At 40.2% G+C, this 27,858-nt stretch overlaps 1 protein-coding gene across 2 annotated transcripts in view; it reads left to right on the top strand.

The window, feature by feature from the left end:
- Positions 1–5,059: 5,059 nt before the first annotated feature.
- CDK8 (cyclin dependent kinase 8) overlaps positions 5,060–27,858 on the top strand; it is a 449,399-nt gene continuing 426,600 nt past the window's right edge. The window contains exon 1 of one of the 2 annotated variants that reach the window (XM_029602572.1): positions 5,060–5,836. In XM_029602572.1, coding sequence (XP_029458432.1) covers positions 5,709–5,836 — 128 coding nt within the window. In that variant the 5' untranslated portion in view covers positions 5,060–5,708. The remainder of the gene's footprint in view (positions 5,837–27,858) is intronic. The other variant, XM_029602570.1, reaches the window with a different exon arrangement.

The raw sequence follows: 27,858 nt of genomic DNA on the forward strand, positions 1-27,858 counted from the left end.
ATTTCAGCTCATTTTTTGGAGTACTATGGTGATCTTTATAGCAGTAAAGCCATGGACTTGGAGGCTCGCGATGCCTTTTTTCAGGACTTTCCTTGGCCCACATTATCACAGGAAACAGCTGAAATACTTAATGCTCCTATTAGAGACAGCAAAATATTTTCTGCTGTACATGGGCATGCAACCAGGGAAAGCTGTGGGGACTGATGGAATTTTATAAAATCCTGAAATTTCCAATTCTTCCGGTACTTTCTCAGTTTTACAACGATTTGGTTTCCAGGGGATTCTTAGCTTCAACTATGAATCAGTCTATTATAGTTGTGTTGCCAAAAAGAAGGCAAGGATCCCCTAGAAATAGGATCCTATCGCCCCATTTATTTGATTAATGTGGACATGAAAATTCTGGCTGCAGGGTGGGCTCACAGACTGATTGGTGATCTCCCTCGGCTAATACTGATCAGATGGGGTTTGTAAAAGGGAGACAGGGAGTGAAGAATGTTCGACAGTTAAGTGCTGCATTGAGCCAAACTTCCTCCGCTGAGCTGGTCGTCCTTAGCTTGCATGCGCAAAAGGCTTTTGGCTTGCTTTTGTGGAACTACATGTTCTGGGCACTAACTTGTTATGGCTTCTCTGGTAGATTGCTGGGGTGGCTTCGAGTTATGTACAGCAATCTTAGTGCACGTATTTTAATTAATGGGACCCTCTCGCTTTGCAATGCGGCGTGTGTCAAGGTTTTCCCCTCTCGCCCCTATTGTTTGTCCTGGCCATAGAATCACTGGCGATCCGGCTGAGTTTCAGGGGCTTCGTGAAGGTGATCTCCTCCTTAAACTTGCTATGTTTGCAGATGACATTTTGGTATTTGTGGTCCAATTTTGAAGGACTATACCCGCTATTATACATATTTTTTCACAATTTCAGCAAATTGCAGGCTTAAAGATTAATTTTTCCAAATCTGAGACACTGGTGCTTGACCCACGGTTGATGTCTATATAGCAGGGGTCCTTCCCTTTTACTTGGGCATCTAATAAAATTAAATACCTGGGCATGTGGATCCCCAGGGATTTGGGTTCTTTGTATGAGTTGAATATTAAGGATGTTATTGTTCACATACAATCGCAATTGAAGGTGTGGCAATCTCTCCCATTATCACTGGTTGGTAGATGTGTGCTCCTAAAGATGGTGATTGTCCCAAAGATACGATACAAACTTCAAATGATATCTTGTTGGCTTACTGAGCGAGACTTGGGTAAGCTACGCTCTTCTTTTATATCTTTTCTTTGAAATGATAAGCGAGCGCGGATAAGCCGCACTAAACTTGAATGCCCTAAAGAAGTGGGTTGGCTGGATATTCCTGATCTGGAATTGTACAATGTTGCCTGTCAATTGCGATTTGTAGGTGAATGGATTTCTGGTAGATATTTCTGTTGTGAAGAGGGGCTCTTAGCTGGCCTGCTGACCCCTTGGTTCCCACTGTTTTTGCTTCAGGCTTTGCCCAGGGAACTACAAACGTTGGTGTTCCCTAAAACCCTAATGTACCCTTGTATACAGGCTTGGAGATGATTTAAGGTTAAGTGGGAGTTGAAGGTGTTTTGGTCTCTGCTTCTCCTTGTTTTGGGTAATGCAAGCTTTCTTCCAGGAGTGCAGTATGCTCCTATCTTTCAGGGGTGGGACAACTTGGGAGCCAAGTACATAAGGCATCTTTATGAGAATAAGATGGAGGTAGTATTTTTTGTTGCGCTGTGCCAAAGTTTTAAAATACCCCATCGCTAATTCTTTGCATATCTCCAAGCCCAGCACTACTTAAGTTCTTTTGAGTGGGATGCTACCTCCTCCTCAGAGGTTACTTTTGTTGATGCTCTTCAAGATATAGTACTTACCAGTAATACTATAGTTGTTTGGCATAAGCTGTGTAAAAAGAGGCTGCAGGCTCAATTTCTTGACCCTCTCGCAGCTTATTGGTCTGCCTCCTTAAGGGAACCTATTTTAGTGAGCTACTTGGCTGGTTGTTTTAAGGCACTCCATGGAGGCAACCCCGATTTAAGTTTGTGTGAACTACAGTTTAAGTTTTTGCACCATGCCTATTTAGATGATGTGAGGAGGCATCGTATGGGTCTGGTTGCGACCGTGTGCACTAAGTGTGGGAAAGATGATGGCTCTTACTTCATTGTTTCTTATATTGCACTACTCTTGATTTGTGATTCATGAGTGTACTGGGATGGAGATTTCAAGACATGGCAGCCTTCTTCTCTCTGGGGTAATAGAGAGAACATTTAGCAAATATACTCTACAGGATAGGATTACCTGCCTAGCTGTGTTAGCAGCCTGCAAAAGCATTTTGGCAGTTTAGATAGAAGAGGCTTCTCCCTCTATCTCTTCTTGATATCAACGTATGGCTTTAATCAAGCAGATGGCGTGGCTGGATGTTAAGTTGGGCAGGTATAGGCTGACTAAGGTATACTGTGAGGCATATGAGACCTGTTTTCAACTGCTGCCGATGGCTATTCAAGGACATCTGCAGAATATGGGATACATACCGTAGTTTACTGGAACGACTCATCGATACCTCACATTTGTAGGAGTGATGGACTTTATGGTTTAACTATGCATTTGTATTCCTTTTGGGGTGAAAACGTGGATTTTTGGAAGTGATAGCTAGACATTTCTTTTTGTGCCTTCATCAGTTGGGCTGGTCTGCGATGTGGTGGTGGTGGTGGGGCAGCAGTAAGGGTTGGATTCTGGAGTATAGGGTTGGGAGTTAAGGTACTGGGTTGTAGGTTGTGTGAGGTTGTATGAATGCAGTGAGGCTGAAGTTTTGTGAAGGGCCTGTGGGGAATTCTTTAGGCAGCAGAAAAACAAAATGAGAGGGAATTGGTTCTTCGTGTTTTATTTCAACTTTCTGCTGTTGTACGCTTTAGGTACAGGGGTTAGGTTCACTGCATTTATCGTTGTGTATTGCATTGTTCTAATGTATCCTTCCCCTGTATTCTTATTTTTATTATTCTCACTACTTGATTGGCTTACTTGCAAATGTTTAAGTTGGTGCCTATATGATATTTTGATATGTTTGGGTTTTCATGGGGTACCTATTCTGTTTTACTTTTCTCTGCTGCCTTCTCTCAATAAAAATTATAAAAAAAAAAAAAAAAAAGGATTGTGAGCCCTCTGGAGACAGAGAAATAACTACAGTATCTGAATGTTATCTGCTTTGAAGTGCTGAAAAGCAGAAGATAAATAAATAAATGTGATTTTGCTCATGATTTAATAAGGATTTTAGCCCATGTGAGTAAAAAATGTACAAATTAGTGCACCTTAATGCAAATCAGATGTTAATAAAGGATTTAGATATTACTTCCTAATGCAGGGAGATACATTAAAGTCCTGAAGGCTTAATGTTTTTTAAGACTGAAAATTTAACTCCTGCGTCATTATTCTGTCGCCACTATTTATTTCCTATGCACAACATTAACAGATCTCTTAATTCAGTCCTTACTTGCAGAGGCGGCTGCTTCTTCAACTCCAACTTTATTAACATGTCAAAAAAATAACAGTCTTACTATCCATAAACTGAAGACAATAGCTACTAGCGCAGTCTGGGGCACTGAAATAAAGTCAGGCAAAATGAAATTAATTATACAGGGTTGGCCAGCTTAGCTGCTGATTTATATAGACTTGACTAGTACTGACCAGAGAGGAGAGCGAGCCATGAGGAAAGAAAATTCCTAGGCACACCTGCTTTTAGTCAGCTAAGCCTTTAGAGTCAGCTGCACTGAATATAACAGAAGCTATGAACATGCAGGCTAACCACCAGTTGGCAGTGTAATAGTAAATACTCCCAAAAATTTCTTCACAAAAAGTTAAATACCAAATGTTTTTATATACAGGAAATAAATTTAAATTAGGAGGAAAATACCTCAGAAATGCATACTTGCTTCACCATAAGCAAAAATGGTGACAGCATATGATTAGATGTAATCACCAGTTTAAAAATCTCCATCCAATTCTGTATTGAAAAAATGTGTCAAGACTAATAATGTTTCAATGTATTTTTCTTGTATGGATTTTTATTTTAATATACTATAATAGTAAACACAAACTATGCAAAATAAGCCTGCACACAGCATTAGTAACAAAAACAGACAAGCTGAGGAGTAGGCCTCTATGAAAACAGAACAGCAGTGAATAAACTGAAGACTGTAGAGACAGGAGGGTCAGCAGTGGAGTAAAGTTAATTCACATTTCTAGGGCTAGTGTTAATCTATGATGCTGTGCCAGTCTGGTCCTGTAGTTCGTGGATGTGAGGGGTCCTGGACTCAGGTCTCTCAGATTTGGGGTGGACCACAGGTTCAGGACCATAAATACTGCCACTGCACCACAGACTAACAATGACCCCAGAAATGAGAATTAACTGCTGGATAAAAAATGGAATAAATGTTAAATGTCTCAGCCTAAAAGAAATATAGGCTATGCATTGGGATTGAGTCCAGCCCCCCAGCCAGATGATTCTGTATTTACATCCCCAACCACCCACCTTAAAGCTTGCTCCCATACTTACTTTTCCTGTCTCCTCCGGTCTTCAATGCCAGCCTTTTTTAGTTTTATGCACACAAATTATGTTGGGGGCCTAAGGGGTGCGAGGCCACGGGCATATTTTTACTCACGTGTGCACATTTCTGAGTTAGTGTACTCTGTAAAACTGTTGGTGCATTTGCACACCATTAGCTTATTGCATTCGTTTTTCTGGGAATGAGTAAAGCGAATGTCCGCTACAATTTAGGGCACATTTTTTACTCACGGTTTATTACATAGGACCCCTCACTCCTGTTATATTACATAGTATGTTTAGGCTACAAGAAATCCATTGGTGAAGTCCACCAACTTGAACCTCCCAGTTACAGAGCATATCCTATACTTGGCAGGACCCAACACTGAGCATCCGTGCTACAGCGAAGTGAGCCGCAACATCTTTCACTCGAGCTATAACCTTGCTCCTAGACACCAGCAGGGGGCCGAGACAAATGCTTTTTCCGAGCTCACTCTTAGAAAACACCACGAGCTAAGTACAACAGGAGAGAAAGAAGGAAGTAGAGGTGCGGGGTGCGGCCACAGAGAACCCCAGCAGTGCCCAGGAGAGGCGCGCCTATGCCACGTCCGCACTCTTGGAACTCTGCAGGCCTACCCAGGTCCAAGCTTTCACGCATACACGCCCACTGCCGCGCTGCCTTTTTTTTTTTTTTAAAACTTGCCACTAAAACCGATATGATAAAGTAAGCCCATATTTTCCATTGCCTCTCCTCCGTCCGGATTTTCGAGCAACCTCCGCGTACTGCAATTCAGCCAACTCCCCTCTAAGGCAGAGCGCGCGCCTGTCGCTCTTTTCCCCCCTTCGTGGAGAGGTCCACGTGCAGCGGCTGCCGGCTGGGGCTGTGCGCTTTGCGACACTTTGCGGCAGCGCCGTGTTACGCCGGTGCTCTGGGGATACCGGCTGTTGTGTGCGGCAGGAGCGAGCAGCAGCGGCAGGAGCCAGGATCCGAGCTCGGAATCGCAGGGAGCGTCCGCACCGAGCGAGCAGCAGCAGCAGCCGCCGCCAGCTCACTCCGTCCTGCGCCGCCGCGGTCCCCGTACATGCTGCTGCGGGGCTCTGGGCCGGTGTCGGGTTTGCCGAGGACGGAGCGCAGGTGCCCCCGGGGGCCGCCGGCTGCCAGGCGCCGAAGATGGACTATGACTTCAAAGTGAAGCTGACGAGTGAGCGGGAGCGGGTGGAGGACCTGTTCGAATATGAGGGCTGCAAAGTTGGACGAGGCACTTACGGGCATGTGTACAAAGCCAAAAGGAAAGACGGGTGAGTGATGAGGCCGGGGCGCCGGGCTCAGCCGCCTCCCTTCCCAGACTTTCTGGAGCAGCTCATAGACGGGAGGGAGGAGACAAGCAGCGCTGTGGGCACCGCTCTCCCCCCCCCCCCCCCCCCCCCGATCCCGTTTGTTTATTATTTCAGGCTGAGTCCCGTTACTGGTCCCGGAGGGGGACGAACTTCCGCTCAGTCTCCTGTGACACCTGTAGAGTTTGTGGGGTGTCTGTTAAGGACTGACTGCATCAAGCCCAACTCTCACTACTCGACGGGCAATACACAGTTAGATTTAGACTGGTAGCTGCTTGGCAGCCTTTCCCTAGACTTATTGCTTTTAGATTTCAGGAGCTCTCAGAAAAGCAATAGCTTTTAAAGGAGGGGCAGTAAGACTCCCTCGGAGCTATTTGACCATTATTATTTTAAGTTACTGACAGGCGTAGCCCTCTTCCTAGAAACAGCTGATTTTTAATTCGGACTACGTGTTCATAGTTTTATAAAATTAATATTTAAAGAGAGAATGTCCGGGATAATAAAATAGGGATGGCTGACATTTGTTACGCCAGTGATGCAACAACAAAGAGATACAAATTGAAGCAACAGGATTGTTAGCTTGTCTCCTGAGTTCCATTAGATACTCCAAAGATATATACAGCTGTCAGACATTGTAGTGTGGTATAGGGAGACTGTAACAGCTTCAAATATATATTCTAAAGAAGGAAAAAAAATTGCAAAACACAAAAAATAAAAACAAGGTATTAAATAAGTATAGAACACATTAAGAGAGGCTGCTCCTATTTAAAATTTCCATTCCTGTTGTACTACAACTTATAAAGTCCCATTCAATGTTCACTCTAAGCAGTGTTCATGTGTGTGCACTCAGGGCAAGCATACAGGAATACAATGCACTTAGGCTAGCGCACAGGTTAATCCGTGGTTGGATTCATGTCCATAAACCCTTATACAATAAGGGGATTAGCGCATAGTTAATAGCACTCATCACATGTAAATGCCATGTTGATGAGGCTATTAGCTAGCACCCCCTTATATAAAAAATAAACATGTGCCCAATGTGCACATTTTTTCCCTCAAAAATTAATGCCAACTAGAGAGCTGGTGTTAAGTCTTGAGGAGCCCCAAAAGTTAACAAAACAGAAAATACTGCTTTTCTACAACTACATATCATGGCGATATAAAGTCTGAGGAACACAGAGAGCAACACCATGAAAAAAAAAAGTCTCACCAGCGGTCAGGTTATGAAAATGGATGCTCAATTTTACGATTGTCCTTTATTCTAACCCGTTGCTGTGCTCGGGTTAGGAAAATGGACGCTCATAAATTTGAATGTCTGTTTTCCTTACCCACACACAGCCACTTCTGGGCGTCCAATGCTGAGGAGGAGCTAGGGACGCACAATTTCCCCTAGCACCTCCTTTTTAATGCAGTGGCTCAGCCTACTGCATCCTGCGCCGAGAAATGTAGATGGGCGTGTGTTAGGAAACCGGGCACTCAATCATGAGCTTCTGTTTTTCCCGTGTGGATATTGCATCGGCCTGATAGTTCGCAAAAGAAATCCTAATAATAATTGCATTATACTGGCTCGTACTGCACATATTTGAACTCAGTTTATAAAAAGTTGCACAAAAGAAAATGTTTGTGCACATAGCCTGTCAAAAATTAGAGGGAACATTGGTCCCATTATTAGAATGTTATATTCTTTCAAAGGACTGATATTAATGACTAGATTAAACATACTGGGGTGGATTTTAAAAGGTGCACGCGCATCCCTGTGCACAGTTCCTGGTGCGTGCACATAGATGTTCGGATTTTATAAGCCTCCCCCAGTTCCCTCCCAGCCCACTCCAATTGAGCAGATTGGAAGGGAACGTCCCTACCCCCTTGCCTAACCTTCCTTCCCTTTCCCCTCTGACCCCTACCCCCACCTAACTAAAATAATTTTTTACATTGTTTAACTTAACTGCTCTATTGGAGCAGAAGCAACTTTCACCCGCCAGCCAGCCCACCCCTTTTTCGGGGGCCCGGCACTTGTGCGTGTAAGTGCCAATTTTTACGTGCGCAGCCGTTTTTAAATTCGACCGACTTTGTTTTGAATTTTTCGCTTTTATTCAGCAGCCTTGTCAGTGCTGTAGTTGGTGCTCATTTCTGACCAGATGTTTGACCCATTAAATTATTTTTCTGGTAGTAAAAATCTAGCGTGCATCCTGGTATATGGCATGTACAATGGGAAAACATTTCAGATTTTTGTAAAATATGAAATATTTATCTCAGAAAAACTTTCATAACCTGTTAAAGTGGTTGAATTAGTGAACTGACTTTTAGATGAGCCAGGTTATTTTTATTTATTTATATTTTTTTACAATAAACACATGTTATTGGACAAGTTGAAAGTATATTTATTGGTAGAAACTGTGCAGACATTTTTGTTTAGCGCTGTGATACAGTAAGTATATATCAAAGTATGTTTTATAATGGCAAAATTTAAGTTAAACAGTGCAGACAGCAATAGGACCAGAATTTTGTCCTTCATAAGAAGTGCCCTACTAAGTGCTAACAGTTCATGTGATCTGGATTAGAAAATTTAAGTTGTATGCTTTTTCCAGGCATTAGCAAATGTTGTTTACTTTTTCCTTATATGAGTTCTGTGTTTTAGCATACTCTGAAATTTCTGATGTGACATAGGAACCAGTTTAAAGTATTAGAGTGAAAAGGCAGTGTTTTGCTAATATTAATTGCATATTTTTTTTAATAATAAATAGGTATCTGCAGTCTTAGTTTCTTCAAAATTGAGGTTAAATATGATGCTGTCCTTTTGCTTCCAAAGTGTCTTTTGAGATCATACATTTGATGTTGTTGATATAGGTTTTGAATTTATTTAAAATCTGTCTGGAGGCTGATTGAACTTATTAGGTTTGACAGAAATGTGATATTTTAACCTTTATTCTGTAACGTTTCTGCTAACTTGTAAACGAAAGTACCAAAATTGCAGTTCCTAAAATCAGCACAATTTAGATTACAGAATGTGTAATCTATTTCAAAAAGATATTTGATTTTTTTATTGCCTTTTTCCCTCCTCTTGAGGGATTCACACAATAGCTGTGGAAGGGATTGGGGGGTGGGGGTGGGTGGGAGAAAGAAGGTTACCCCAAAGTTAGGTTTAATTCACTTAACTGCATATATATTTTGTGAATCATTATATTGGCCACAGATGCACATTTAGAATTTAACACAATAAAAGCAGCCTATTCCCCCGGACAGTTTTAAAACTATGGTCAAACCTGATAAATCCCCAAACCATATATCCTAAACAGATTAAATTCCTTGATCTTGTCCACTTGCTTAATTGCACAGCATTTGATTAAATCTGAAAATAAAAACCAGAAAAATAAAACCCAAATTAGCTTGTTTTGAAGAATCTGGAGCATTTGACCTGGATCTTTGAGAAGAGCCTGCGGTTTCATTTGTATTGTTGATATGAATGAACTTACTTCAAACCTTTCAGTCCATCCATGTACTTTTTTAAGAATTTGATTTCCTTTTCTGTGTACTATTCAACATTAGACCAGAGTGCTACCGTCTGTATTAAATGATTGAATTGATTAAATGTGAAGCCTGCAGTGCGTCGAGAGCACATAGAGCTGCTTTGTTTTGGTAGACCCTCATTTCTTTATGCATTGTTGTATCCCTTTTCTGAAAATTTGTTTTACTGGGAACTTGACTCTCTGTTTTTGATGTCAGAAACCTGGAACCTGAAAGAGGGAAACTCAAGCCAAGGAGACATCTATTCAGATTTAAAGGGATAGGAAGAATTTAACAACTGGAATCTTTTTTTTTTTTCTTTTGCATACCACATTTTAATAGTTTGTTACATAATGATAGTGTATGCAGCATGTGGATACATGAATATAGGGACAGAATGAGTGATCAATACAAATCAGGCTAGTGCAGTAGATATATTGTCCCTGACAGATAGCTAAGAGTCTAAATACGTTTTATTTCACTGAATATATGTGTATTTACTGTAAATAATGTCAGTCTCTTAATCTTTCCCAGTAAAAAATGAATATATTACCTTTTTGGAGACATTTCTAATGGGTATACTTGCTTGATTAAAATGTACAGCCTTGATGGATGGTTATAAAGTTAAAAACAGCTATGGCTTAGAAAACCTTCTCAAATTATTACTGGATATACAATTTAGAAAGGCTAAAGGTAAAATTTTAAATTTTAGAATCCCCAAAATAAAGGCAGTTCTTCTTTCATTCGGCTACCTTCCAACCTTGCAGCTGTGAATGTCAGTTTAGTTCTGGGCTGTCATCAGCAACCTGTGTTGAGTCTTTTTTTGATGGTTTGTGTTACTTCTCTAACATGAGGTTACAAGAGATATGTTCTAGTTTTCTTTTTTTTCTTCATTAGGGATTTTTTTTTAATGCACTGTAGAAAATGTGAAGGTACTTATTTCTATCTTATTCTGGTGAAACAAAGGAGAATATTGAGCTATATCCAGAAGTATATAAGCAGAGTAAAGGAGGTTCAGGAAGGGCAATGGGCCTGATAAATAGTCTAGCCAGTCCATAAGCTTGATGAGATGTAAGGGCCTAAATATCTCTATGGAGAAGAAAAGAGAGAGGATGTGGTCAACACTTTCAAATACCTCAGAAGTATAAATAATGCTCAAGAAACAGGTATTTTTTGCTGGACAGGAAGTTATAGAACAAAGGGTTATGATTAAGCTGGGGGCAGGAGGCATATATAGGAGAGCATTTTGTCACAGAGAAGGTGACAAATTCAAGAAATAGTCTCCTAATTGAGGCATTGGGAGTGGAAATCTTTTCATGATGAAGGAAAGCATGGGACAGGTGGTGGGGAAGTAAAGGTAAAGCTGGAGATAAACTAGAATCTGCAGTATTACAATAGGTAGGGGGGATGGGCCTTAATGCATATGTGGTGTCATGTTCTTTGTTTCTAAGTCGGAGTATGAATAGTTATGATGGGAGGATCTGTTTTTCCTTTATTGACCAGTCGTATTGTTTGGCTGCATAAGAAAAAACTAGAGTGGGAATAACATTTCTTATTCTCCGTTACTTTGTGAGTGGAATTACAGTTTGAATGACAGTAATCACTCTGATTTTTTTCCTCTTATATTTACTGTTTGGTTTTTTTTTTTTGCCTTTACTTTGTTTGCCTTTCCTGCTTCTGTTTTTCCCTTTCGGTTTGCTTTATATTTTATGCTTTGTTGTTTTTTGCACTTTCTGCTTTTTCTTGGAGGATGGAGGAGGTGAGACATTCCCTTTCCATGAGCCACTGCTGCCTCTGTCCCTGTTCAAGCCTCTCTCCCTTTTCCTTTCAGTTCTTTGTCCACATCCTCACCCCTACAAACCCCTGCTTCCCTTTCCACCTAACCTCACCTTTCAGTCTTCATTGGGTTTCAGTTCCACCTCCAGCTCTCTGCAACTCAATGACTGAGATTGGTCGCCTGGGTTTCTCTCTGGCTCCTATTCCCATGAAGCCCTACTTCAATTGTGATAGAGGACTAATATTGTGGGATTCACAATTTTCGCAAAATCATGATTTTAAGTTCAGCTTTTTCCTGCCAATGGACCACCAATTGGCTATTTCCCACCATCTTATCTATCTTGTCCACTACTTGACTGCAGCTATTTGAAGTTCATTCTGCAAATCAGAGCGAGCCCTATTACAGAGTATACACAGGTAGAATTCCGGCCTTGTCTGTTTCCCACTGTTAAGGAAGTGTGAACCAAGATCAATATATTTTTATTATTTGTAGTTAAAAATTAGAAAAAAACCCCAATATTTGATAATCGGATCCACAGTGTGAAAAATGTTCCACTAATTATTAAATTAAGGAAAACATGTCAGTCTTCATCTTTCTTAGTGTAATTTTAATTTTGTTTTTAATTTACTTTGCCTGTATTTTGAATACATTTAAATACCTATGTAGTGTATTGAGTTTTCTAGAGTTTGATTTGGGATTGTCTGGTGAGCATTTGGCTTGAATCTGGAGGTTCTCATTCATTACAGTGTCGTGGTCTGTCATGCTTTTGGCAGGAATGCAGACCATGAATACCCATCACATAAGATCCAATGTTTGAAAGAATGAAGGCTTTTATAACTGAGGCTGAAAACCTTATAGTTTTGATGCGGGCCAACCAGTAGAGTTTTGAATAGGATCATGCTGCTTTGCTGATAAAATCATCATGAGCATGAGTTATAAGCATTTTAAAGTTATGATTGAGATACTTAAACTAATTGTAATTGTGGCTGATTTTTATTATGAGAAATATCAAATTATTCTTTTGGCAGTGCTATTTATTTTTGGTAGCAGTTTGTCTACCTTTTGAGGTTTATCCTCAAAATTTATCTACATTCATCATGAGTATGTCTAACCAAACTTTATTAAGAGATGATCTGAAGACAGCCATCAACTCTGTAGTCTTGCACAACTATTTAACAAAGTCTGCTGTCCTTATTTAAAGCTTCCTCAATTGTATGTACAATGAGTCTTTACAAATGACTTCTACTCAGCAGCTTCCTCCTCTTTTAGACTTCCATTTCGATTGGAAAATGTTCCAGCTTGGGGCTATAGCACAATAGACCTTCATTCACAGCCACCTGGAATATTTTCATTTGAAGCAACTGTCTGCAACAGAAATCTTTTCACGTATTAAAGTAGCAACACTGTTTTAAAACATTTTAAAGTTAAATGTGCATTTTAAAACGGTAATTAAGATTCTCCATTACTCTTCTGTTTACTATCTCCATTACTCTTCTGTTTACTATCAGGGAATGCTTGGCTATTTAGCCAAGCGTTCCCTGATAGCTAAGAGCCGATGAATAGAGCATTACAGACGCTGGTCCACCAAACCCACTGTAAATATGTTTGAACTGTATATGCTTTGAATTGTATTTCTTTTTGCTAATCATGTTTTGAATTGCATTCCACTGGGTTCTCTGTAAGTTTCAGTTTCAACCATTGTTTCAATGTATCCGCCCCTGAGGCGACAGTTCAGTTCTCTGTAAACCGGTGCGATATGTATTCTATACAGGAACATCGGTATATAAAAATAAATAAATAATGCTTTTGTCCCATTCTCTGTCTATAGAGGGGAAAAAGCTTAGTAATAGGGCCCTTCATGAGAAATCAGTGTGTTAAGCTTTGCAAAGCCTCTGCTACCTAGCCTTATCCATATTTGTAAATTTAATTATGGCAACATGCTGCCATAATGGTCATCATCAGATACCAGTGTCAGCAGTAGCCTGTAGCATTTAATATATGAATGCACTGTGAGGCATGTGCATGTGACCTTCAGGGCAAAGACTTTAAAAAAATAAAAGAGGAGTGTGGTTATAACAAATACACATTTAAAAAAATACACAAAGATGAGTGAGAATGAAACCAGATCTATAACAGGATTAAGTGAGGAACAAACACCAGCAAGCAGAAGGCAATTTTATATTTTGAGTACCATAAATAGTACTACTGCTTTAAATTCAGGAACATTTCTCTCCTGTCTAATATTCAGGTTTTCAAGTCCCTAAATGCATTAAATGACACCTCTCATGTTCTCATCACTCTGACTTGCTGATGCATTTATCCCTGGCCTATGTAAGAGTGTTCTTTGTACACAGTGGGGCTCTTTTAGGTGCTTACTTCCTGTGATGGTGAGGAAAAGTAGTTAGAAGTCGCCTACAAAATTAAGGGCCTGATTACTAAAGGCAGAATGAGAAACAAGCTTAGTAAACAGACCTGTCAGCAAGGCATATTTGTATTCTATTTCAACAAGCCTGCAATCTGATAAAAGCTGCAAATAATGTGGTGATTGAAGATGGATTTAGTGACAAAAGTCCTACTGTCATGGTGACAGTAAGGAGCTTTTATCGGTCCTGCTCTTCGTTGCTCCTAAGCGACTCCTAAAGGTTTTAAAGTGACTAGTGCCCAATTAAAGCATCATATGTCCTGGCAGTGAAGGCCTTGGAGCAGAGTCCAGGGCAGTCAGTGAGAGCACCATGAAAGCCATGTTTAGCAGTGTGCTCTCTGTCTCACTTCCTCTCTGTGGCTACCGAAACCTGGCATGGTTCTAATGAGGCCAAAGGTCTCCCTTGACTCTTTAATGCTCCTTGTCTGCCAGCAGGGCTTCCAGTAGAGTAATGAAGTCTGCAGACCAGAGACCATTTTTATAGTATGTCTCATGTGTAACCCATTTCACTGGAATCAATGCAAAGAGTGATGGCTACTAAAATGATTATAAAGCTGAATCTAGAAAGCTCACTTATTTTTTCATAGTCATCTTTGAATAATTAAGATATTAGTGTACTGAACATATGCAGAGCAGTAGCAATGCATTTGGGATTGTGGGGTTAAGTTTTGAGCTACAGTCTGTATTATTCTTTTAGTTGTTCTGAAAACTGTATTTGCTATAATGAGATAAATGAGTTTCATTTCATAGGGCAGGGTCAAGAATTTAGAAATCATTGTGCTGCTTCTTTTAACCATAAAAGATGTTACACATCAATGCATTTTGCATTTAAGGATGCAACATATTAACACACATAATTTTAGCATATAGTCATGAGCCTTGCTGCTTAACTGTTTAATATATCTGTTTACTTTTAACAGCAGGAACTGGGCCTCAGAGCCCCCAGAGGAATATATAATGGAAGCTGGCACCATCTGCTGCAAGACCAGGCAGAGGTGAGATGGGCCTTAGGCTGGTTCCTGCATTTCCTGGTTGTGGCCTCAGGAGCTGTTGTCATGATGGTGCTGACACAGTTCTGCCAGGCCAAATGAGCTACAGTGATGGTTGCTACTTGTCCTCTCTCTGCCTTGTGCTGCCTCACAGCTGCTGCCTCACTACCAAGCTTAGGTTCTGGCTCTACTCCGGCACTGTGCCTTCTCGTCTACTGCTCTTTGCTTGTCAATAGTTAAAAAGTTAACTGTTAAAATTTCAGCTGTTTAAATGGATACATTTTAAAAATATTTACATCCCTATTTATATTGAGAGTTTAAAGAGGTCAGTCTGAGCACTCTGAAAGGCAGTATGTGAAGCCTCACCCACAGTATCCTGGAATAACACTTATTAAAAGTAATATTGCATAAATGTATTCTAATTATATAGTGTGCTCTGGTAAATGTCAGAAATATATCTGTACTAATACATTTTGGTTGTCAGTTAACAAAACTGAATATGTATTAAATCATCCACATGAATTTTAAAAGGCTGTATTTGTATATATTCAGTAGTACTTAAATACAGCAAGTGGTAATACCCTTCGGTGACTTAGCAGTAGCTTGTTTATTTTATCCTAATTTTCTATGGGGAAATTACGTACCAGATCATGTCCCATGGTGTAATAGTGCCCCACTTAATAACTTTTAAATCATTCATTTAATTTATTCAAATTTCTACCATGAATAGTAGAAGACTCTGTGACCCCTGTCTCGTGGTTTAATGTGCCTTCAATGCCCCTGATACTTCAGAATCCCTGTTTCTTATTTTTTTTCCTATAGGGAAACAAACCAGTTTAGTTGTAATATTAGGGTGATCAGAGTATATTGTGATGCCATTTTGAAAGCTGGCCTGCCTTTGGTTAAGCAATGTACTTATTTGTATCAAAGAAGGAGACTAGCTTCCCAGTAAGTCCCAGAATCATTGGGAATAGCCACGTTGAGAACAGTGTTATCAAATACCTTTTCTAGAGGGAGCTAAACTGATGAGTACAAGAATTACACTACAAAGTATGAGAAGTTTTGTCTACACTAGTAGGCTTCTTTTTGATAGGAGTTCAATTAGACTGTGGAGTAGACTACCTACTTTGTGGCTGCTGACTGTTTGAACTTATTCTTTGTTGGGTTTGTGTTTTAAGTTTTGAAACTAAATTCTGATTCCTTGTGGGAGTTTTGTTTAAGCCCTTACTATCCTACCCCAGGCTTAAATCTTAATACATAGACCAGGGGTAAACAAACATTTTGAGCCACGGCCCCTCTTCCATCCATGCAATTAGTTGGGCCCCCCAAGTTGGGTTACATTTATGTACAGTGAGAAAACAAAATAGGCAGTCCAAAAATACAAGGTGAAGTGTTCACTTATACATACAGTAACCAGAAAAACAGTAGAATGCTAATGTAACATAGCTTATTGTAATTATAAAAAAATTATATGTATTTAATCCAATATATTTTATATACACACATGTAGAGACTTGTTTGATATATATTTACAACCAATTAAAAAACCAGTACAATGATTACAATATCTTAATAGAAAAAATCTGAGTTCAAAACAGCTTTTGAAACTGTCAAGTCCTGCTTATGAAACATCATATCCTGGCAGGTCAAAAGTCCCATTACCAAACTTGCAAAGAATCCTTATGCTATCTCATGATGACACTCAGTTGCAAAAAGCAAAAACTTGAAGGATTGTATATTTAAAAGAAAATTCCCCCGTTCCTCAACAAAAGCCTTTGTTTCGCCAAAGACAGCTTCTTCAGGGGGAAAAGATACTGAGTATTGAGGACTCTTTATGTTACAAAAAAACATTGAAAAAACATTTGGTGACATATATATAGGCATCACTAAAGTGAAATTATAAAGACATCCACAGGATTACTCAATGGGGTAGATTTTAAGACCTAGGCGCACGTCCATGTGTGTGCGCTACCCGGTGCACACACATGGCTGCGCGATTTTATAACATGCGAGCGCCGGTGCGTGCATGCTATAAAATCGGGGGTTGTCTCGCGCAAGGAGGTGCACATTAGTGCAACTTGCACGCGCTGATGGCCGCCACCTTCCCCTGTTCCCTCCCAGGCCGCTACGATTTTGGAGCGGCCTGGGAGGGAGCTTCCCAACCCTCTAAACTAACCTCCCTTCCTCTTCCCGTAACCTACCTACCCCCTAGCCCTAACCTAGACCCCCCCCCCCCCGACCTTTGTCGTACCTGTTGTGCCTGCCTCAGTGCGCGCATGTTATAAATCTGGGGTCGGCACGCGCAAGGGGGTGCACATTAGTGCAACTTGCGTCTGCCGACGCCCGCAGCCTTCCCCTGTTCCCTCACAGGTCGCTCCGATTTTGGAGTGGCCTGGGAGGGAACTTCCCAGCCCTCTAAACTAATCTCCCTTCCCCTAAACTAGACCCCCCCCCCCCCCCCGACCTTTGTTGTACCTGTTTTGCCTGCTGGCACACGATCCTCCAACACGGCAAATGGCCGCTATGCCTGGGGCCTCTCACCCTACCCCCTTCTTCAGCCCTGGGACTTAAGCGTGTGGCTGGGCCTTTTAAAATCCGGGCCATAATGCATACATATGCGTTTAACACATACTGTATCATGGGATCGTGTTTATTTTTAAGTGCTGCCAGATTAAGATATATCTTCACATACTAATATGAGATCTAAAATCAAAGTTTATACACACAGAATTTTTCAGCTAACTATATATATATATATACAAAAAAACCCCAACGTGCAGCCGTAGGAGACCATAAGCACTATTATTGTATTTAATGAATCAATTCAGATATGTAAAGTTTCTTAAAAATGTAAATCTTTTATTGACAACTTTAACAAATATGCTAATAATTTAAGTGAAAAAATGTCTTACAAAACATTAAATATTTCAAATATACTAAAATCTATTTTTAGTCCAATTAGTTATGACCCTCAGTCCTCTCCTATACCTATCCTCAATCTTACCCTAATCGAACTAAATATACCCTAACCTCATTGATGTTAAAATAGGTCTGTATAAAGGAATACACCACTTATTACTTTAACAATCTTATACCATGTAACTTAAATTACATTCCTTTATCGAAACAGTTAACATGTATTAGTGGTGTATCTCCTTTAGCTGATTCTTTCTCCTGTCTGCTAAAGGAGCTAAAGGAGTGGTGTATCTCCTTTAGCTATCAGCTAAAGGAGATACACCACTAATACATGTTAACTGTTTCGATAAAGGAATGTAATTTAAGTTACATGGTATAAGATTGTTAAAGTAATAAGTGGTGTATTCCTTTATGCAGACCTATTTTAACATCAATGAGGTTAGGGTATATTTAGTTCGATTAGGGTAAGATTGAGGATAGGTATAGGAGAGGACTGAGGGTCATAACTAATTGGACTAAAAATAGATTTTAGTATATTTGAAATATTTAATGTTTTGTAAGACATTTTTTCACTTAAATTATTAGCATATTTGTTAAAGTTGTCAATAAAAGATTTACATTTTTAAGAAACTTTACATATCTGAATTGATTCATTAAATACAATAATAGTGCTTATGGTCTCCTATGGCTGCACGTTGGGGTTTTTTTGCATATGAGCTTTAGCACTAGTAGAAGTAGAATTGCCAAAAATTTTTTGCTTGCTATATATATATATATATATATATATATATATATATATATATATTAGTCCTGGGGGAATTCTGTGGAACTTCGGAGCGAAGAATTACCAAATTCTGTGCAGAAAATAGCAGAGGAGACCCCGGCATGTCGCGCATCACGCAGCACATGGGGCCTTCCCTTTTCGCCACAAACAGAGCATGTCCCCACGGCACACACTGGACACGCTCCATTCGCGCCATGCTTGTGAGAGAGAATGTGTGTGAGAGGGGAGGGGGTGTGGGGGAGGGAAGGGTGAGACAGCATGGTTGGTAAAAGGGGGGGGGGGGGGGGGGATGCTTGAGTGTGGGTTTCAGAGAGAGGGAGCCTATATGAGGAGGTTGTGAAGGAGTGTGTATGTGTGTGAGAGATTGGGAGCTTGTGTGTATGAAAAAGGGATTGTGTGTATGTGAGGGTACTAGCCTATGTGAAGGGATTGTGTATGTGTGAGACAGAGCCTGTGTGAAGGGCTGCGTGAGAGAGAGACATAGGTAGCCTGTGTGAGGATGTATGTGTGAAAGAGAAAGGGAGCTTGTGTAGGAGGGTATGCAAGAGAGAAGGCCCTGTATGAGGGGATGTGTGTGTACGTGAGAGAGTGAGGGAGCCTGTATGAGGATGTGTGTATGTGTATTAGAGGGAGCATGTGTGTGAGAGGGGGAGGGACAGAGGGAACTTGTATGAGGGGCAGTACTGAGAACGGGGTCAAACTCTGGGAGTGGCAATAGAGTGGAAGGGATTGAGCCTAGAGGTCGAGGGGAGAGATACTGGCAGGTGGAAGAGTTGGGGCCTGAGAGGGCAAAGTGGCCAGGGGAGTAGGGAGAGCGAGTGGAAGGGACACTCTTACAGTGAATTTCTAGGGAAATTCTGCTCAAAATATTTAAAATTCTGCATCTTTTAACTTTTTTCTGTAATAATTTAAAATGTAATTACTTAACACAATTTACATGACAGTCTTTATTTTGACCAATATAAAGTTTGCAGAATTTTCAGTTTTTGTGCGCAGAATTCCCCCTTAAGCAGGGATTGAACAGTGAATCACTAAGTTAAAAAATCAAAGATTGTGCAAACTTAATACATAGAACTAACTGTTCCGTGATTACCTCAGCATTCCTTCTTACTTCACTGGCGAGAAACCCAAAATGAGGCTGGGTGCCACAGAGTTTCCAGGGTATCTAAAACAGCTGATCTTAAGCTAGTTAACGCGTTTATTTGTGCCATATCAGTACAGTTTTGGCAGTTTTGTTTCATTCACACAAAAAATCCCCATGTTAAATGAGTAAAATGAGTGTGTTAAATGTTAGTGCTTGTTGTGAATTTTTGAAAAAAGGAAACATATAGATGTTGGCAGGTAAAGACCAGTTAGTCCACCCAGTCTACTCATTTGTACTTGCCTACTGAGCTGTCACGGGTCTTAAAGCGATCTGAGATCTTCTCCATCCCTTTCCCTACCAGTAAAGTCCCCTTATATCTGACCCATGTATACATGAATTCTGTCACTCTTTTGGTTCCTATAACCTCTGCTAAAAGTCTGTTCTAGGTATTCAACTGCAGAATATTTTGAAACTGCAGCTGTTTTTTTTAAGGCACTGATTTGAGAATGTGCTACTTTGTAAGCAGTACTTTAGCATTTTCCGTAAAAATTAAACAAGAAAGACTTAGAGAACATATAGGGCAATTTCTAAGAGTCAAGTTTGCTCCTTTGCGTTGGTTTAAGCCTGCATTATGTAAGATTTTTACATAGGACCAAAATGGAAGAAATCATATGATGTAATTGAAACCTTAATTGCAGCTGCACACATGAAGTTTGTTCACTGGAAAAGACCAAACTGGATGATGTAACTGGTCCGTTTGCTCTCTCCTACTGCATAAAGTGATCCAGTGAAAGATTGTAATCTACATTAAAAAAATGACACATTTCATTCATTTATTTATTTATTTATTTATTTATTTAACCTTCTTATATACTGAAGCTTTTGTTAATTTCTTCAAGCCGGTTTACATGATTCTTTAAAAAACATAGATAATTAAAACATTCTTCAAAAAAGTTAAAATTAGAATCAAAATTGACACTTAGTATACGTTGCCCAAAATAAACATAATCATAGAACAAAATGATAATCCGTTACTAGTTACAATAATATGCAACTCAATAAAACATTTTACCTATACCATGTCTAAAACATTACCATATACAAATTCCATGGTTAAAATATACCATACTGGGCCAGGTTCTTTAAGCTCAGCATCCTGATTCTGACAGTGGCCAGTCCAGGTCATAAATACCTGGCAGAACAGAATAGGTCCAATCCTTCTTACTTCTAATCAGGAATAATCAATACTCTACATAGCTAATTGACTTTTCCTCTAGGAACTTTCTAAATCCTTTTTTACAACAGCTACACTAACATCTTTCACCATAAATTCTGTAGTTTAAATGTGCACTGAGTGAAAAATACTTTCTCTGATTTGTTTTAAATGCACTACTTATTAACTTCATGGAGTGTCCCCTAGTCCTAGTTCATTTCAAAAGGGTAAATGTTTACCCATTCTACTTCATTCATGATTTTATAAACCTCTACATGGGGGTGGCCAACTCCAGTCCTCAAGAGCCACAAACAGGCCTGATTTTCAGGATATCCATAATGAATATATGCATGAGATAGATTTGTATGTACTATACCTCCACTGTATGCAAATCTATCTCATGCATATATTCATTATGGATATCCTGAAAATCTGGTCTATTTATGGCTGTCGAGGACCGGCGTTGGCCACCTCTGTCTATCATATCTTCTCTCACTGTCTCTTCTCCAGGCTGAAGAGCCCTAATCTGTTTAGCTTCACCTGGTAGGGGAGTCCTTTCATCCTTTTATTATTTGGTCATCCTTCTCTGTATCTTTTCTAATTCCATTATACCTTTTTTATAATGGGGTGTCTAAAACGACACACAGTACTTGTGATGCGATCTTACTATGGATTGATGCAGAGCATTATGATATCCTCTGATTTATTTTCCATTCCCTTCCTAATAATACCTGATGTTCTGTTTCTCTCTTTATTGCTGCAGATGGTTTAAAGATTTTGACTTCATTTGTATCTGGAAATTTTGTTTGAAACATGATCTTTATTTGAAAATTAGTGTAGTCCTTTTCCCTGTTTTCATTGCTTGTTTTTCTACTAAATATTAAACAATGATGTCATGCTTAATATATGCATTATAGTATAGCCGTATTAATGCTATTTTGGGGTCAGCAATATACTTAGTTATCCGTGATGATCCTAATGTTGCTAGTGAAGGATCTAGTAGTCCTGAAATGTATAATTATCTTGCAGATGTTAACTGATCTAGTATGCAGGGTGTGTTCAGAAACTTTTTAGCTGTAAAAGCAACGGAGGCAGCAATTAAAATCCATGTAAATTTCTCTCCTGATGCATAGGTTCAAGGATTAACTGACTTTTTAAAATTTACCTGTGGTTATCAGATGAGTGCATCCCCTCTCTTTTTTTATGGTTTTGAAGGCAAAGCCTGTGTTTTGTGTGTGGCCCACTACCTCCTGCCTTTCCCCTCCCTGATATTGCATACATGCCTTACGCTTTCTCCTCCCTCCATTGGTGATGCTACTAATTCTAATGGAGTTTGGAAAAGGAAGAGCATTACGCCAAGGCAGTGGTCCCCTGTCCTGGGGGCCTACCAGCCAGTCAGGTTTTCAAGATATCCACAATGAATATGCATGAGAGAAAATTTGCATGCCCTGCCTCCATAACATTCAAATTTTCTCTCATGCATATTCATTGTGGATATCTTGAAAACCCGACTGGCTGGTGGGCCCCCAGGACAGGGTTAGGGACCACTGCTCTAAGGTGTAGGGGAACATAAGAACATGCCATACTGGGTCAGACCAAGAGTCCATCAAGCCCAGCATCCTGTTTCCAACAGTGGCCAATCCAGGCCATAAGAACCTGGCAAGTACCCAAAAACTAAGTCTAATCCATGATATTGTTGCTAGTAATAGCAGTGGCTATTTTCTAAGTCAACTTAATTAATAGCAGGTAAATGGACTTCTCTAAGAACTTATCCAATCCTTTTTTAAACCCAGCTACACTAACTGCACTAACCACATCCCCTGGCATAAAATTCCAGAGCTTAATTGTGTGTTGACTGAAAAAGAACTTTCTCCGATTAGTTTTAAATGTGCCAAATGCTAACTTCATGGAGTGCCCCCCAGTCCTTCTATTATCCGAAAGAGTAAACAACCGATTCACATTTACCCATTCTAGACCTCTCATGATCCTAAACACCTCTATCATATCCCCCCTCAGCAGTCTCTTCTCCAAGCTGAACAGTCCCAACCTCTTTAGTCTTTCCTCATAAGGGAACAGTATCACAGGGTGGGGGTGTCTTCTGATGAATGCTCTTGGGGAGAGTAAGGAGGAGCAAAATGGTGTTCCTGAGGAAGAACAGGGGCATTACTGCTGGAGGGAATGGGAGTGAGCAAGTGGGGAGGAGGAAGAGCATTAGTAACAAGAAGGGGCGGGGGGGGGGGGAGGAGAGAACTCCTACCTTCAGAACTCTAAACAATGTTTTTAATTAAGTGCTTTTAATACTTGTTTGCTTTTTGTTGGATGGCAAAATTTGTTGCTTAGTGTGAACACTCATTATCTTAGTGCAGGGTAGCCAACTTTGGTCCTTGAGGGCCACAAACAGGTCAGGTTTTCAGGATATCCACAATAAATATGCCCAAGATAGATTTACATGCACTGCCTTCATGTATGCAAATCCGTCTCATGCATATTCATTGTGAATATCCTGAAAACTTGGCCTGTTTGTGCTTCTCGAGGACCAGAGTTGGCCACCCCTGTCTTAGTGCTTTGTCCTCATCCTTGTGATTATTTATATCTTTCTGTTTAGTAAAAGCTTCCTCCTGTGTTGTGTTTATACACTGGTCCCTAGTGAACAGCATAATTTAGTTATTAAGTGACCTTGCTAAAAATCAAATTTATAAGATTGCATGCAATTATAGGCTAGTTTTTCTTTTAATATGCTACATTCTTTAGGGATTTTCTGCAATTTGAAGGTGCATGATTGCAGAATTCATCTTGAGATTAATTTTATGTAGTTCATTATACAAGTGATATAGTGTATATTTTCTATTTCTGGGCACTAAAAAGTTGCATACTGTGGTGAAACTAATTTTCTTCATGGGTGACTGGCTGTTCTAATATTTTAGATACTAATGAATCCAGGAGTGATTCTTTTAGGATTTAAGAGTAATCTTCTGAACATTCTCAAAATGTGAGGGCAACAAACTGAACTCATGCAGTTCTACCACTTTAAAAATACAAATGGTAATGCTTTTTGGGCCTTATTTGATAAAGATGATTTGTTTTTTTAAGGAAAAATTTCTTTTTAATAAAGCCCTTACATTAGTATTAGCGTTCATGGATCTTTGGAAAATTTATGTCATATGAGGGAACCATTTAAAGCTGGTGTTTAGTATAGATACAGTGCTTGGGAGTGTTACCATTCTTTTCCTTGTCATGCAGAGATTCAAAACCAGGGAACACTAAAACAGCCTTTCTCAAGCGAAGCCACTAATGGATTTTTTTCAGCTGCTAAAGTGCTGTTTAGCTCTCTGTACTACAGCTCTTGCTCTCAGAGTCTCGCCAACCAGCCACTGTTGTCTTACTATCCACCTGCCAGCTCTTCCAGCCCAATCGCTGCCACTTCTGTGGCTGCATGTGACTTTTATTTATTTAATGGTTTATGTACCAATGTTCATCAATGATATCACATCGGTTAACAGTAAACAATAAACTACGCTTAAGTTGCGTTTGACAAGAAACAGGAGAACAAATATATGCAATGCCATGAACAATATATATGACAGAATGATTATCTATATAAGGATATATGAAGGTTCAAGTTAACTATATATGGAAATATAAGAGTACAAGGAAACCTTCAGTCAGGAAGATTAATTAAAGATGGAAAGATGAATACATGAGGTTGGGACTATATACACAGCACAAAAATTACTAACAAGATTGCTTCATATGTACAAAGATTCTTCAAGTATATTAGGGGAAGGTTATCAAATACTTGCAAGGTTGCTTGCATTATACTGAGGAATTTGGGAAAGTTGAACATGTATCAAGGAAATAGGATCTAGGAAATGAATGGGAATATTGAACAAGTATCAAGGATATATTATCAAGGATATGTAACAAGGAAATAGAGAAAGTAAAAAGTAAACATCAGAAGGAGGAAGGAACAGAGGGTGGGGGGGGGGGGTTGGGTGCACAAGGTGTAGTGTGGCTAGACTGGTAGTGTTAGGTGTAAGCTTGTGTGGCTAGACTGGGTAGTGTTAGGTGTATGCTTGTGTGAACAGCCATGTCTTTAGTTTTTGCTTGAACATTTTTTAGCAGTCCTGGCGTAGATCTACTGGCATTGTGTTCCCTAAGGCAGGGCTGGATATGGAGAGCACACGTGCTCTTGTGGAGGCTAGGTTGGTGTTTTTGGGGGAGGGTGTATGGATGGTGGCGAGGTATTGGTTTCTGGTTTGTTTAGTTGACTCGTGGAGTATCAGTGAGTCGTTGAACCAATTCATCTCAGGATTATGAAGAGCCTTATGTATGATAGAGAGGGTCTTATATTGGATTCTGGATGCAATTGGGAGCCAGTGTAATTCCTTTAGTATGGGTGTTATGTGTTCATTTCTGCGCGTGTTAGTAAGGATCCGGGCAGCTGTGTTTTGTAGTATTTGGAGTGGGTGGATGGAGTTTTTGGGTAAGCCTAGGAGGAGTGAATTACAGTAATCGATTTTAGAAAATATTGTAGTTTGAAGTCCTGTACGAAAATCAGGAGGGTGGAGTAAAGGTTTTAATTTCTTAAGGGTGTGCAATTTATAGAAACACTCTTTCAATGTGGCATTAATGAATTTCTTGAGGTTAATTTGATTATCAAAGATGACCCCTAGATCTCGTACCTGTTGAGAGAATGAGATTGGTGATGATAGGGAGTGAAGCAGTGGAAGGGTGTTGGGGTGACTTTGAGGTGAAATAAGCATGATTTCAGTTTTTGCCGTGTTAAGGGCAAGGTGAATGTCGATTAGGAGCTTGTTGATTGAAAGTAGTGTGGATTTCCAGATGTTCATGGTTTTAGGAAGTGTGTCAGATACTGGAATAAGTATCTGCTCGTCATCTGCATAAATATAATGGGGAAGTTTGAAGTTGGATAGGAGGTGACAGAGTGGTAGGATGTAAATGTTGAAGAGGGTGGAAGACAAGGAGGAACCTTGTGGGACTCCTTGGTCGAGGGATATTGCTTTGGACTCATGATTTCCAATTTTGACTTTGAAGTTTCGATTACTGAGATAGGAATTAAACCAGTTGTGGGCAACACCTGTTATTCCAATTTCATTCAGTCGCTGCAGGAGGATATTGTGGCTGATGGTGTCAAAAGCTGAGGATATGTCTAAGAAGGCTAGGTTATACGCTTGTCCTTTTATCAAGGCCTTTAATAAGTTGGTCTGACAGGGAAAGGAGGAGGGTTTCCATGCTATGGAGTTTCCGGAATCCATGCTGTGAGGGAGCAAGGAGTTGATGGTCATCAAGGTATTCTCTGAGTTGCTTATTGATTGTTTTTTCAAGGATGTTTGAGATAGGGCGGTAATTAGACAGGTCAGTGGGGTCGAGCTTCGGTTTCTTCAGTATTGGCTTGACAATAGCTTGTTTGAGGGGGTTGGGTACAAGGCCTGAAGTGATGGAGGCATATATAATCTTGGCTATGGGTTGGGCGATTAAATTAGGGATAGAGAGCAGGTGTTTTGTAGGGATTGTGTCTGAGGAGTGGGAGGGAAGGTCTGGCTTTCTTAATAAATGATTCAATCTCAAGCACAGTGGTGTATTCTAAGGAGTTAAGGCTTTTGGGGAGGTTTTTTGAGAGGGCCGGGTAGACTTCTTGTGAGGTTTGGATTGGTGAAGAGGTGGGGAGGAATCGGGTAAGCAGTTTGTTGATTTTGTCTTGGAGGTAAGTAGCGAGTTCTTCACATTTGGTTTTGGCTATTTCTTCCGGAATATCTGGGGGTGCTGATCTGGTTAGTGATGCAACGTAGTCATAGAAGGCTCGCGGATTATATTGAAATTGGTGTATTCTAGAAGAATAGAAATCCCTTTTGACATTGTTTATCCTTTCTCTGTAGCAGTGTAGAGAGGATTTGAATCGTGCCAGGAGAGTGGGGATCCGATCTTTGCGCCAAGCCTTTTCTATTTTTCTAAGGTTGTATTTCAAGTCTTTTAGTTCTTGCGTGTACCAAGGGTTTTTTTTATTTTGATATCCTGTGGGTTTAATTGTCTTGATTGTAAAGGGCAGATCTTGTTGGCTACAGTATTTGTAATGTTGTGCCATGATGATAGGGCAACATCTGCATTTGAAAGATCTAGGTTGTCTAGTGTGTTAGAGCGTGCCGAGATGAGATTGTCTCTTTGCCATGTTTTTCTGTAGTGTATGGTGTTGCCTGAGTTGGGGAAGCTGGGGTGTTTCAGGAGCAGGAGGTTCTAATGAGGTAGCGGTCAGACCAGGGGATGGGTGTGCCAGTTGGGAGGTCTCCCTGAATCTGGGAATTGGTAAAAATTAGGTCAAGGGTATGACCTGCTTTGTGTGTTAGGAAGTTGATGGTCTGCTTGAAGCCTAATGCGTTCAAGGATTCAAGAATGACATTGCATGAGGGGGTTTGAGGTGAACTGTCAACATGTAGATTCAGATCATCTAGAATGATTGCTGGAGTGTCTATGGAAATGTTTTTGGCAATATATTCAATAAAGGATGAGGGGTTGTTGTCCAGAGTTTCTGGAGGGGCGTAAATTAAACAGATTTGCAGGGTTGGGGATTTAAAGAGGCCTATTTCAATTTTAGGTGGAGAAGTGATAGCTTGGTATGTCATGTTGAATTCTTTTTTTTTACAGATAGTAGGATTCCTCCTCCTTTTGTTTTTGGTCCTAGGGATGGAGAAAATATTGTAAGAGTCGGTGGGGTGTTGGTTTAGAAGAACGGTGTCTGTTTCCTTAAGCCATGTTTCGGTTATTGTGCAGATGTCCTGGTTCTCATCAATGAGGAGGTCATTGAGAGAGGGAGTTTTTTTACTTAACGACTGTGCGTTGAGTTGAATGAGTGAGAGGGGAGCAAATCTGAAAATTTGGGTGAGTGGAGGAGAGATCATGGTAGGGAGGATGGGTTTGAGGTATGAGTGTTGCCATTGATGGTAATGGTCTTTGTTTGAGCCATGCACTACCCATATTGCTGTGCTTTTGTTGCAAGAAACAAAACATGGGAGTATGTGCATTGTGTGACTCAAACACACTGAGAGCTGTGTGGAGTGGTAGTGGTTTGCCAGGGAGCCAGCATATGGAGAAAAAGTAGTAGCGTTCAGTGAAGCCCTGATGTGACAGGATGAAGAGAGCAGAAACACACAGGTAAAAGAACAGCAGCAGTTATACTGAAGAGGCCTTGATGAACTTTCCCTAATGCACTCTTTACCCACTCCTGATACACTTACTAATGATCCTCAAATCCCGTATTTATCCCCATCTGGCAGATGGAAAG

The sequence above is a fragment of the Rhinatrema bivittatum genome, chromosome 5 (assembly GCF_901001135.1).
Source record: "Rhinatrema bivittatum chromosome 5, aRhiBiv1.1, whole genome shotgun sequence".
Taxonomy (NCBI): domain Eukaryota; kingdom Metazoa; phylum Chordata; class Amphibia; order Gymnophiona; family Rhinatrematidae; genus Rhinatrema; species Rhinatrema bivittatum.